Raw genomic sequence first — 12,278 nt, 5'->3', positions numbered from 1 at the left:
CCATAAAAATGTTAATATGTGATCATCCGCTATAAGAAGAGAAGCATTTAGTACTGTTTCATTTGCATATAATAATTACAAACAAAGTAAACGTTAATTGTTATATTTTAGTAATAATGCAAAAAATAACGATAATAATAATAATAAAAATAATAATCGGTATTATTCATCTGGTTCGTTTTGTTTTCTTCTTTTAATAAGAAATTTTCGATCATACACATTCTCTATAAATAATTGTTAATTATTAATAACATCTATATGTTTATAATTTTAAACTTTGTGTATGGTCATCATAGTCCAATAAAGTTTTATAACAGTTTTAAGTATTCACTTCAGTGAAACAAAAAATGTCATGAGTATTTATACATAGAGAGATAAAAAGTACGCGAGTTATATGTTATCGCTTATATTAAACCGTGTGTTACTGTGTAAGTGGATGTAATATGGAATTAGAAAAGAAACGCTGCACAGAGGCCCCTTTTATCCTTGTTTGATCATGCATGCACACTGGCGCCGTTTGTTAATCGGTGTTACACTTACATATATATTTACTGTACGTATATTTACGCGTGTGCATCCATTATTACAGAATGACACAAGTGGCCTCTATGCAGCGTTCTCTTCCTATTCTTATATCGCCTTTTCAGCTCATTCATGCATTCTATATTTACATCTATATGGTATTATCAGGTATTATATTACGCTCACCCCACAAGAAAGGTATTCTTTTCTTTTCTCTTCCTTTATTTTTCATTGATTATGTACTTATACTTATCGTTATCAAAATTTAAAAATACGTTATAAATTCGGAAATAATTGGAATTACTATTTGTATTGCAAAAGAACTGTTTTGTATCTAATAATTTGTTGTAGTTTCTTCTAACAGTGTGCTTATTTAATGTATATACAATTTAAAATACATAAAAACGCTATTAACAAACTTATATTGAATTCTCTGAATATACAATTAGAGATTTAATTGAAATTTTATAATGTATATTTTTTCTAATATATATTATAAAATTTTAACTGAATCAAGTCGAACTGAATTAAACAGGCACAAGAATTTCAATTCAATAAGATGATTTAAACGTGTGAAATAAATTAATTAAGAACACGGAATTTGCGAAACATTATGGAATATACGGTAAAGATATCACAACTAGTATTTTGTAATAGCAAATATCTTTGAAAATAACACATTGTGTAATACAAACTTTCAAAAATTCACAAGGCAGTGTGATGACAGTTGTCACAATTTAACAAATATAATGACTATTTTATGGATACGATGACGTAACGGATAAACATTTAAAACTACGATGTAAAAAAGATTAAAAGAAAGTTTTTAACTAATGTGTACATATATCTTACAAAATAGCCATTATGGGACCTCAAAAACTTATTTACACGAACATTGAAATTATATATATATAATATATATATAATTCAAAATATTGAATTAGTATATATAATTATAGATATTTAATTATATATCAAAGCAAAATTAAGAAATATAATATGTATATGCACGAACTTTAATTCTACTTTTAATTCTATGCTATTTTACTTGTAAATTAAGAAAAACATTCCATGTCAACCCGATTAGATGAATGCGTGTACGTATGTCGTGTATGCACGAGCGTGCGTGCATATACATATATGTATACGCATAAGGTTCATAAATGCAATGTATAGACACATATATGCAGAAAGCTTATTAACTTACGTAATATAGGTGTATACAGAAAAATTATCATATTAAGAATAAAAGTTCATTGTTTCGCTAGCAGAATTGGAATTTATTAAAATTTGTTATTCAACTGATCCCTTTGACATGGAATGGGTGTTTTACAAACAATGTATACATATAATTACAAATACTACTAACTCATATTGACGTTCACAGTTGTATCGTATTTCTTATTACATAATTTGTGATTTATCAATCGTGAAGATTTGAAACTATGCACATTAAAATATATTTCATCGTTCGATCCTAATTAATGAGGATAAATGGTTCATTCAAATAAACTGCCACCGATTATAGCCTCCAATTGACTAGATGTAAGATTACTAAATTTTTCTACCTGATCTTTTTCTCCTTTCAATCTTAAAGATAATCGGTGCAATTCTTTTCTTTTCATACTTTTCGAACTGTATTCACAAGGCATAAAATTAGTAGACTGCGTTGCTTCTTCATCATCTTCTTTTTGAGATTCTTCACTTTCCTCACTACTCGGATGAACCTATAAATCATATTTTGTTCTATGTTTTTCATAAAAAGAAACTATGCATTTTAACAATATGCAATATATTGGGCAAAATGAATTATTCCTATGATTTTCGAAAAATAACACTAATGTTGATCAATACTTCAGAAGCATGATATTTAAATATAACTTAGAAAATTGACCTAAAGGGTAACACACTGTAAATGATCGAAAAAATCAATTTTTGATTTTTGAATTTTTTCCAATGCTTTCCTACATAATTTGGCAGACGTAACTTTTTAGTTTCTAACCTTTTTTTTTTTTTTTTTTTTTGTTTTATTTCGTATTCACCATATAACGTAATCTCTAGCTATGGAAGAATTTTGTCATAGCTAGCAAAACATCTTGAAGAATAATTTATTTATTAAAAACGAAGGTGGACGAAATTGGTTCAAAATAAACTATTATACTCCTTAGTATATACATGTTAATCATAATAAGCAATAAGTTGAGTTCTTTATATTTTTTGCTTGAAAAAAAATTAAATCTTCTAAAGATATCCCTATTCTGACTATTACAGTGTCTTCCCTCCTTAAGCTCAAAACCAACTGCGTGTCTTAAAGTGTTACAAGTAAAGTAAATGCTCACAATATAAGTTATGTGTAGTATGATGGTATTTAAATGTCTGTTACGTTCATAAGAAATTTACTCACCAATTAATATTTTAAATTTCATAAGTAATTAACAACAAAGATAATTGAACTATTTATTACAAGCTATTTGTTAATTACAGGATAGTTCTTTCTTATTGTGATACAATGGATCAGAGGTCCGAAGAGATAATACCAAAAATATGCACTCACTTGAACGTATAAACTTAAACAGAACATGTTTGTTTGCTACTACTTCTCACTACTGCCAATGTCAGGGAGAGGATGCTGGGAACAGTGAAAAACAATTAAAAAAAAAAAAAAGAAAAAAAAAAGAACAAGAAAGGTTAATTGTTGTTATCTTTTTCTTTCTACTTTTGGAATTATCTTACTAGTAAATGTTACATGAATAAAACAATTGTATTTACTTGTACAAAATTCCAAAGCAAATTAACTATGTAAGTACTTTTGACATAACTTTTTGTGTACAGATAAAGATATTAATGAAATTGAAAATAATAATTGACATTTTTGCAAACATGAAAAATTATATCTCTACAGAAAAGATTCCATAAGTACAAATTAGGGAGATAGAAATATAATATACATGATATTAATTAAAATAAAAGCATTGGAAGACAAAGAATGATACGTTTTTGTCATAGGTCTATAACTGTTTGATCAGATTGGCAATGAACATTTTTCATCCCTTGAGAAAACGCATTATACTCTCTACATACAACATTTTCTTCTCATGCTTACCACCACCAATTGTCAACTATATTTGCCTACTTTTTGTTATATAAATAACACAAACGAACGAGAATTATAACAACGCTTGAAACGTAAGATATTCTTGGATGAAAATTTAAAATGCATAGAAGAATGCTCATTTTCATCGACAATTTACAACAATGAATATATCTGTAAAACTTCACCTTACCTCTATTATGGAAACTCTTGGTGAGGGTTCACGCGGTACTGATTTTTCCATTATGATCAATGGACTATTGGAACCTGTAGAAGAATGTTCTTTGTCTGTTTCAGTATCATTATCCGAATAATCTTTTTCATCTTCAGCAGATCTTTGCATATCCATACTTTCATGCAACTTACAGACAAAACCAGCTTTTTCACTATACTCAAATAAATTCCCATCCAGATGTACTATTGATAAATGTGATTAATTTTACAATAAATGCAATAATACTGATAAACAATAAACTTAACAATTATATTGAAAAAATTATTTACCTTGACAAAAAGCAGCACTGCAAAACGAACAATGTGCAGATGTTCTACGACGACACTCTGCACAATGATGCCAAGGACAACTGAATCTCGAATCTGTATCATCAATGATCACGCAAGATTTATGATACTTTTTATTGCATGTCTTTTGATCGCAAACGACAAACTCTGTCAACTTTTCAATTTCCTGCCCACAACTCCAACACAGTACATGCTTCCTCAACCTAATTATTTTATAGTCATTATTACAAATTATTACACATTATTTGCATATTAAAATAATGAATTATTAGAAGAAAAAATGATTTATCCAAGATATCACATAAGAATATAATATTAGAGATACAAAAAAAATAAAAAATACTGATTTGTTTCTTCTAGACATATCTGCTGCATACGATAGTGCAAAACTATACAATATTCCACTATTTGTGTTGGACAAATTAGTATACGATATGTGCATTTTGTGTCATCATTTACCTTCTTTGACGTTTCATTTTATCGATTTTATCAAATTTTTTCTGTTGAATTCCTGTTGTTGAAGGTGTAGTTACTTGTGGTTTCTGTACTTTTAAACCTATAAAACCACTACAGTTTGGCGCTCCACAGAGGCAGGGCTTTCGAGTTTCTCCATCACAAGCTAAATTATAATTAAAGGTCAATTCTTCACCGCGCTCGATATCGCATAATGCAAACAGACCTATACGTGTATCTCCATTAACTGTCCATTTTTGCGTTTCGCAATTTGGTGAACACGAATGATCTACCACGTTTCAAGAATAGGATTTTGAAATAAATGACGATTTATTTATTTTTGATCTTCACTTATTATGAAATAAGAAATACTTACTCATAAATCGACTTAAATTGCCTTTTGGTTCAGCGTCGATCATTCTATTATTATCTATAGTTAAAAAATAAAAATTCTCGTTCTTTAATTCCTTCTTCCTATGTAGTCTTCGTTTGTATTCAGCTTCATCTATAACTTCACCTACATATTCTATAACAAACTGACCAGCTTTAATATGTTCTAAACTTCTAAGACCCCAACCACGTCCTACAGTATGAAATGGTTCCATAGCTGGATATTTTCTTTGTACAAATGCTTGATTTTTACATTTGGCACCAGCTGGGCAAATACCAGGGCTACATTCAACTAATAATATTCGATTAAGACAATCTGTGCCTGGAGCACATGGATTTTCCCACTCTGCATCACAATCGCATGCAACGATGCTTTCAACCTCTGCTGGCTTTACGTTGCCAACCGGTTTATTCATCTAGAAATAGATATAAGTCATAGATTTATACATTATATCTGATAGTATTCATGCACTGGTGTTTACATACGCACAAAGTACGCCTGCGTACACATGAAATACCTTTAATTTGACATAATGTGGAGGTTTCAATCCTCTTGGTCCATGGTCTTTAGCTGCAGCTCTTTCGATCTTTAAACGCTGATGAATCTCATTAGCTTCTTCTAATGCTTTACGATAAGTATCATCTCTATTTTTTTTACCAATTGGTGGTTTTATGTTTGCATCACCATCTTGATAAAGAAAAGCGCGTCCTCTATAAATAAAAAGACAACTACCGTTGTTAAATATTTTTCTTCATATTTAATCGAATTCAAACAATAATTAAGTATATTACTTACCTATGAATCCAATGATAATTATTTGATCCTAAAAACATTACGCAAAATTTACCAGGACTGTGAGGTATAGCTTCTATGTTTTCAGGAATTTCATGAGGATAACAAATACGAGATGGCCACCAACGGTAATTACCAAGTTTAACCCATACAACTTCTCCATACAGAGGCAATCTGCCTGTTTCACAATCTTCACAAATAAATGCACCATCTGGAGCATCAATACCTAAAATCATCATTAAATATAAAATCCATTTATTATATCTCAATTATTCTTTTAACTATTTTCACTATCTCACTCTACTAATATCAATATTTACGTACAATAATTATATACAGATCCGCGACTTGCTATCAATAATTATATTATAGAATAACTATTGTATTCGCTTTAAAAATAGTTACCTAAACATTCCAAATGAAATGACGTTGGACATGTATCGCAACAGATAAGACTTCCACCTCTTGTACATAAAAAGCACCATGCCGCGTTTACTGGAGGTTGTGGCGCTTGATAATGCTTTGGACAAACTATTTGGCTGCCAGTTAAAATTACCGAACCAGCAGGCAAACAAGATGTAGATGTATGGTAGGATGAAGGACAACGAACGCATCGTGCTAGTTTCTCGTTTGGAGCTCTCGAATGACTATCCTGAGGGTTGTCTGAACTGCATGTATGACATACATGATATGGACAAGTTAAGCGGCCTCCTTGCCAATGAGACTAATGAGAAAATAAAATAAGTAATATATTTATAAGTAATATATAATAACGTTATATATGGTGTTAAATATCTGTTATTGAACATTAGGCTATGATTACAGTGGATGCGTATTCTGATGAATGAAACTTTTGAAGACGAAAGAAAAACGTATACGCTCATAAGAATCTATATCTATATATATATATATATATATACATACTTATATATTTGATTACTGTGTCATACTGAGTTTGTCAGTACGACAGTTCGTCAGAACACGCATCCACTATAATACTACCTGTGGCCACGATTTCAAGCAAGACGAATGATAATGTTTTCCACAAGCTAACACAGAACATCTTATTCTATCTCCTTCTCTTTCGTTACATATAAAGCAAGCAGGTGCTACACCTGATAAGCAATCAATACATTTAAAGAACTCGTCCTCTTGCTCTTCTGATTTACCTGAAATTAAGAATAATATTCAGTTTGAGTAAATGTTAACATCATGCAAAATATCAAAGGTGTAATTGATAATTCGCTGTACCATTATTCTCATTATCAGTATTGCTTTGTTTAATTTCATTTATATCATCGAGAATTTTATCATCCATTATATTCTCATCAACAGAATGCTCTGGACTAGATTCTCCTGGTTTCACACAAGAAAGGTGAAAATATGAATAGCAAGGACCTTTACACCTAGTTAATTTCCCAGTTTTTTCACATATTTGACAAACTTTCTCTTGCTTTGTTCCTTTGAAAAGATTATAAGGTCTATTTCTTTTCGTTTCTGAAACACTTATCTCTTCTTTTTCAACTTTAATTCTTGACCTTTTATTATCTTTAGCACTTCCATTCATTTCTAATAATAAGTCGTCTTCGTTGTTTAATGAATTTTCTTTTGTATGAGCACTAGTAGTGTCTGATGTTACATATGATCGATACTTTTTGCGAAAAGAAGAATTCATATTATCCCAAGTCTTTTTTAAATATTTCCTAATATCGTGTTCCGACGCATCCGGATATTCGTCTTCTAACATATCTCGATTCCGTTCGTAATAAACTTCAAAGACACCATCTACATCCTCTTCAGTACGAAATTCTACCTTTTGCACGAGAGAGATTTCGTCATTGGAATCTCTTTGACTTAAGGGAGATAACGGAGGAGTATCTGAATTAAGTTTCGAATGATTTTTACCATTCTCAATGTATTTAAGCATTTTTTGTTTAGTTCCATCTGTTTTCTCTTTATCTACTTCATATACCTGCGGAATTATTCAATATAAATATTTATGAAACTATAATATTAATAATATGTAATTGTTTCATTCACATATGCATACATTATCTTGTCTAGCACGTTTAAAATCAGGACCATTTGAATCACTTGAGTTTTTTCTTTTATTAGCTTTATCCTTTTCCTCTGATATTTTAGATGACTTATTTCTTATACTTTTTTCCTTTGGTTTAAAAACATGTGCTCTATCATCATTACTCATTGATTCAACTTCCATAGCTTCTTCGATCGCACTTTCCCATTTTGACTTTATACCAGGCTTAACAATAAATGCAGCAGCATATTTAGCATCTCTCTTCTTTACTTCTGCAGTTATTGATTCTGATAATTTTTTAAAGTCTGCAAGATTTGTAAATGGAATCATAGAGTTTGATGAAACCCAACTGTGACGTCCTTTATCGCCAAAGTATTGGACATGTATCATTAGCGTTTGTGATCTGGCAGTAGCTGGTCAAACAAATATACGTATATACATATATATATATATATATAAATATATTTCACATGAATTGTACCAGTTACCATAAAATTGCTACATTTAAAATACTAGCAAAGACGATTTAAAGAGAAAACATTTTTTTGTAGGTAACTTGTTACAAATAATACATAGATGCGTTTTAAAAAATGATAATGCTCAATATTTAATTAAAGATTATATTCAAATGATAGAGTAGAACATAAAACAGAACAAGATACTATTGAGCAAAACATATGTTTATGAGCAATCTTTTTAATTATTCTAATAAATTTGTAAACAAAAACTTACCTTTTAATCTATGATATACCATTAGAACTGGATCAAGTGTTATAACACAAGGCCAAAAAGGAAAATTACCAACTCTGGCCCATGCTAATTGACCTAATATCCAATTACACTGTATAGGAGAATCAACCAATTTTGGAGTAGTATCCTCCATAATACTTAAACTAGTAGAAGAATCACTTGTATCATCCATATCGTTAACTGTATTATTTTCATCTGTACTATCGTTACTACTATCTGGTGAATTTTGATATTTACGATTCCTTGGCATTTTAGAATTCTACAAGTTACATATATTAATGTTATATCATATGCTACTAAATACATATATTTCTATTAATATATTTGATTAAAAGAAATATGATGGCAATTGAAAAAGAAAACAATTAATGTACATAACTATATAAGATTATAAATATGCATACATTTATTTATTATATGGTATAATAAACAATTATTGTTTATTATACCATATAATAAATAAATACACATACGAATAAGAATTATACAGTAAAACATTAATGAAAGCTACATATAGTACCATAGTTTGTTAAGAATAGTATTGATCTTTAATCAGAAAGATTGTAATTGATCTTAAGAGGCATAACATGCCTTTGAGGAAGTGGCAACCTCATTCTTAGGAGACTTGGGTTTTATTGTTCTGCCATACCGACTTCTACCAGGCGAAGTTTTACTAAAATTGATACTGAAGTCCTTTGGGTCATTTTTAAAGTTACTGCAGGTTGTTCCCAAATTTCTGTCCAATTCGCCAAATCTTGATTCAATTGTTATGCCCACCTTGCTATTTACTCTGTTGATAGTATTCATTGTTTTCCAACTAATTTAGCATCTTCGTCTATCGAAGGAGACAGTAATTCGATGACATGAAACCTCATATACCTCTTCAGCGTTTTACACAATATAAACTTTAGAACTTGTGTATAAAGGGCTCATGTACAGAAAACAATTTTCATTATCGCTGAAAATAGCTGCGATGGCCGATTTTCAAGCGGTACCTTGTTTCTTACAGAAACGACACTTATTTTTTATCAGTCCACAGAAATCAACGCATATTATGCGCAAACTTTTAAAACAATTTATTGGGTGTTCCATAAACAATTTCTTATCTTAATGTTAACCAATTTTAACTGAATCCTGCGGGTCTCTAAATAGGGACAGACGCGTTTCCCGCGATTTTAGGTAATTCTCATAACCATGCTTAGTTTAATTTTTCACTATACGCAACGTTTGGTGATTTTTCTTTTATGGGTTACTTCAGTTTCCAATTGTATAAAAGCTCATATCAACTTATACATACGTATAATTGTATCGTTGTATACTATGTTAATGCTCTACTGATTAAATCATATATTTATATCTATATTTTAAATTAGAAACTACGTGAAAATTTGTTATTGAATCAAATCGTAATTATATCTGTAAATATGTATGTATATACACATACATATATTTATATATATACATTTAACTTCATTGAAAACTTCAAACAAATTATATTAAAGAAATTCTATTTTAATTGATTTCGGATACCAGGAGAAAAACTTAACTTCATAACGTAACTTCAATTGTTTATTTGGAAAATCCAACAATATAATGTTCATTAGAATTTATATCATTAATTTCATGTAATCCATTATGGTGCATCATGCTTTTTAATTCCTTTACAAAATTTTGTAAGTTTTCATTTCGTACGTCTACCAGGAATTTTGGTAGTTCCACCAACATGATTCCTTTTTTTTTTAGTAATGGTACAAGATTAGGTAATTGTTCCACCATATTATGAGCTATCCAAATGAAATCAAATCTACTAATATATGCCATTTTATGTTTAGAAGTTGATAAAAATGTAATAGGATGGAAGATTATCTGAAAGTATAATGTAGATTGTTAAATTTATTAATTTTGCACAGTATTTTATGGTTCGTAAATAAGTGATAATTTTATAATTCTCTATGATACTTTATGATTTTTAACATTTATCCAAGATATATCATTCCACTTATATTTATTTTTCTCTTTTTCCCATGATTCTTGTTCCATTTCTTTATTTGGTGTTTCAATTACTAATGTTCCATTTAGGATAGAAGAATCTCTATGCGATGCAATAAGTTCTTGGCATATTGATTCTCCAGTTCTAATTTCATACATATGCTTCATAATTTCCCTCTCAGCTATATCAGTTGCTCTATATCTACTATATTATTGTGTTTTATTACTTTCAATATGGTAATATCAATAGTATCACAACAAAATACAAATTTAGAATGCAGCTTACATATTATCATCACTTTTCTCCTGTAAAGCCCAAGTGAAGAAAGGACCATTTGTTATGTCTCCTAAGTAAGTATAATGTACAAACCCAGGACCATATTGTATAATATTGTTTAACAATGTTGGATTACTTCTAACAGGTTCACCTTCTAACCAAGTAAATGCAATTCCATTATTTCTCCAAAATCTAATATTAAAATAGGAAATAAGTTATAAAAATATGCTGATATGACGAAATTTCTCAATAGTTAAACATACCTATATTCTTGCAATGTTAGGTTTGAAATACCTTTAGATTTTAAAATCATATGATAATCCCAATCAAAAACGCCTTCCCGATAATCATATCTTGTTTTTAATGATTTTCTAACTCTTTGATCCCAATACTCCATAATAGGAACATTGTCACATGTTGCATGTGCCCAGAATCTTATAAAATATATACATATAATTAACAATGGAAACTTATAAAATATGAAGAAAAATCAGTTTTAAAGTTTATTATTTAAACTCACTTAAAAATTGCTTGCAATTGATCTCTATCCTTATGCTTGAACTGTTCCAAGCTTAACCAAGGACAATCAATTGTATTCGTTGGTATATTTGACAACTGATTGCATGATTTTATCAAATATTTAGCTGTTGCAGGCCTTATCAATGTATTTCCAAATATCTCTAAATAATAACGAGTTGCCTCTTGCAATCCTTTGGTGTTTGTATTAAAACAAACAAAATTTTATTACTATTACCAAAACAATTACTCTGTATATTTTGAAACTAAATATACATACCCAAATTTGTTTCTAAACAAGTACTTAATAAGAGAATAGATCTAGCAACTTGTTCCAATGTTGATTCGACTACATTATATATAACAATGCGATCATTGTACAAATACGATGATGCTAATGTTTTCAAAATATGTCTTGCATCATTAGCACCTACAATTAATATCTCGATATATTCACTTGAATAATTGGTTTCATGTTTATTAATTTCGAACTGTATGTCTAATGCTGGGCTATATCCCCACCACATGTTGTTAAAACTATAATCTTTAACTTATTAAATTATATAATCATTAAAAACAGCTAAATACCGATATTATCGTTGGTAAGTAAAGACTTTAGGATAGATTATTTCCATGGTAACATCCATATATTCATATATGTTTACATATAAGTTTTTACCATATGGCAAAATAGTTCAATGATATATTTCATATTTCATGAAGTATTTATTTATTCGATTCTTTGTAACTATATATTTGAGTTGTTGTATCAAGATATTTGTTAAAAATAAATGTGTACCTATATAGGAATATGCGCACGCCCGAATATACCTATATGTAAAACAAAATAAAGGAATAATATGTACGTATTATATTAAAGTTAAAAGTCATAAATTTATATAATGAAAAATTATAAACAGTTAATAATAGTCCTCTC

General features: G+C 29.2%; 2 protein-coding genes and 1 long non-coding RNA gene across 3 annotated transcripts; 1 reads left to right on the top strand and 2 right to left on the bottom strand.

The window, feature by feature from the left end:
* Nucleotides 1-138: 138 nt before the first annotated feature.
* LOC132905878 (histone-lysine N-methyltransferase NSD2) lies at nt 139-9,589 on the bottom strand. The gene is made up of 13 exons (XM_060957601.1): nt 9,151-9,589; nt 8,542-8,818; nt 7,822-8,222; nt 7,023-7,743; nt 6,774-6,940; nt 6,177-6,495; nt 5,775-5,997; nt 5,497-5,689; nt 4,965-5,394; nt 4,595-4,877; nt 4,118-4,338; nt 3,807-4,030; nt 139-2,249 (listed from the first exon to the last, which is right to left on the bottom strand). The coding sequence occupies exons 1-13, from the start codon at nt 9,364-9,366 to the stop codon at nt 2,022-2,024; spliced, it is 3,903 nt and encodes a 1,300-aa protein (XP_060813584.1). The 5' UTR covers nt 9,367-9,589; the 3' UTR covers nt 139-2,021.
* Nucleotides 9,590-10,110: 521 nt separating this feature from the next.
* Nucleotides 10,111-11,057, top strand: LOC132905880 (uncharacterized). The gene is made up of 2 exons (XR_009657878.1): nt 10,111-10,232; nt 10,303-11,057. It is a non-coding gene; the product is annotated as an uncharacterized LOC132905880 (long non-coding RNA).
* On the bottom strand, nt 10,111-12,134 carry LOC132905871 (dynein axonemal assembly factor 3). The gene is made up of 6 exons (XM_060957586.1): nt 11,622-12,134; nt 11,346-11,535; nt 11,089-11,259; nt 10,835-11,017; nt 10,519-10,750; nt 10,111-10,425 (listed from the first exon to the last, which is right to left on the bottom strand). Exons 1-6 carry the CDS (start codon nt 11,866-11,868, stop codon nt 10,129-10,131), a joined length of 1,320 nt encoding a protein of 439 aa, XP_060813569.1. The 5' UTR covers nt 11,869-12,134; the 3' UTR covers nt 10,111-10,128.
* Between the last annotated feature and the right edge of the window lie 144 nt (nt 12,135-12,278).

This window comes from Bombus pascuorum, chromosome 4, assembly GCF_905332965.1.
Source record: "Bombus pascuorum chromosome 4, iyBomPasc1.1, whole genome shotgun sequence".
Classification (NCBI taxonomy): domain Eukaryota; kingdom Metazoa; phylum Arthropoda; class Insecta; order Hymenoptera; family Apidae; genus Bombus; species Bombus pascuorum.
Note: the sequence above shows the minus strand (reverse complement) of the source record. Positions and strands in the feature narration are given on the sequence as shown.

What these genes read in the sequence shown, in the direction of transcription:
- LOC132905871 (XM_060957586.1), bottom strand. Translation starts at nt 11,868, where the DNA reads ATGTGGTGGGGATATAGCCCAGCATTAGACATACAGTTCGAAATTAAT. An exon ending in CAATTGCAAGCAATTTTTAA is followed by an intron (nt 11,260 to 11,345) that starts GTGAGTTTAAAT and finishes ATATTTTATAAG; the next exon opens with ATTCTGGGCACATGCAACAT. An exon ending in TAAATGTTAAAAATCATAAA is followed by an intron (nt 10,426 to 10,518) that starts GTATCATAGAGA and finishes TTATACTTTCAG; the next exon opens with ATAATCTTCCATCCTATTAC.
- LOC132905878 (XM_060957601.1), bottom strand. Translation starts at nt 9,366, where the DNA reads ATGAATACTATCAACAGAGTAAATAGCAAGGTGGGCATAACAATTGAA. An exon ending in GGTATATCATAGATTAAAAG is followed by an intron (nt 8,223 to 8,541) that starts GTAAGTTTTTGT and finishes TTGTTTGACCAG; the next exon opens with CTACTGCCAGATCACAAACG. An exon ending in GCTTGAAATCGTGGCCACAG is followed by an intron (nt 6,496 to 6,773) that starts GTAGTATTATAG and finishes TTTTCTCATTAG; the next exon opens with TCTCATTGGCAAGGAGGCCG.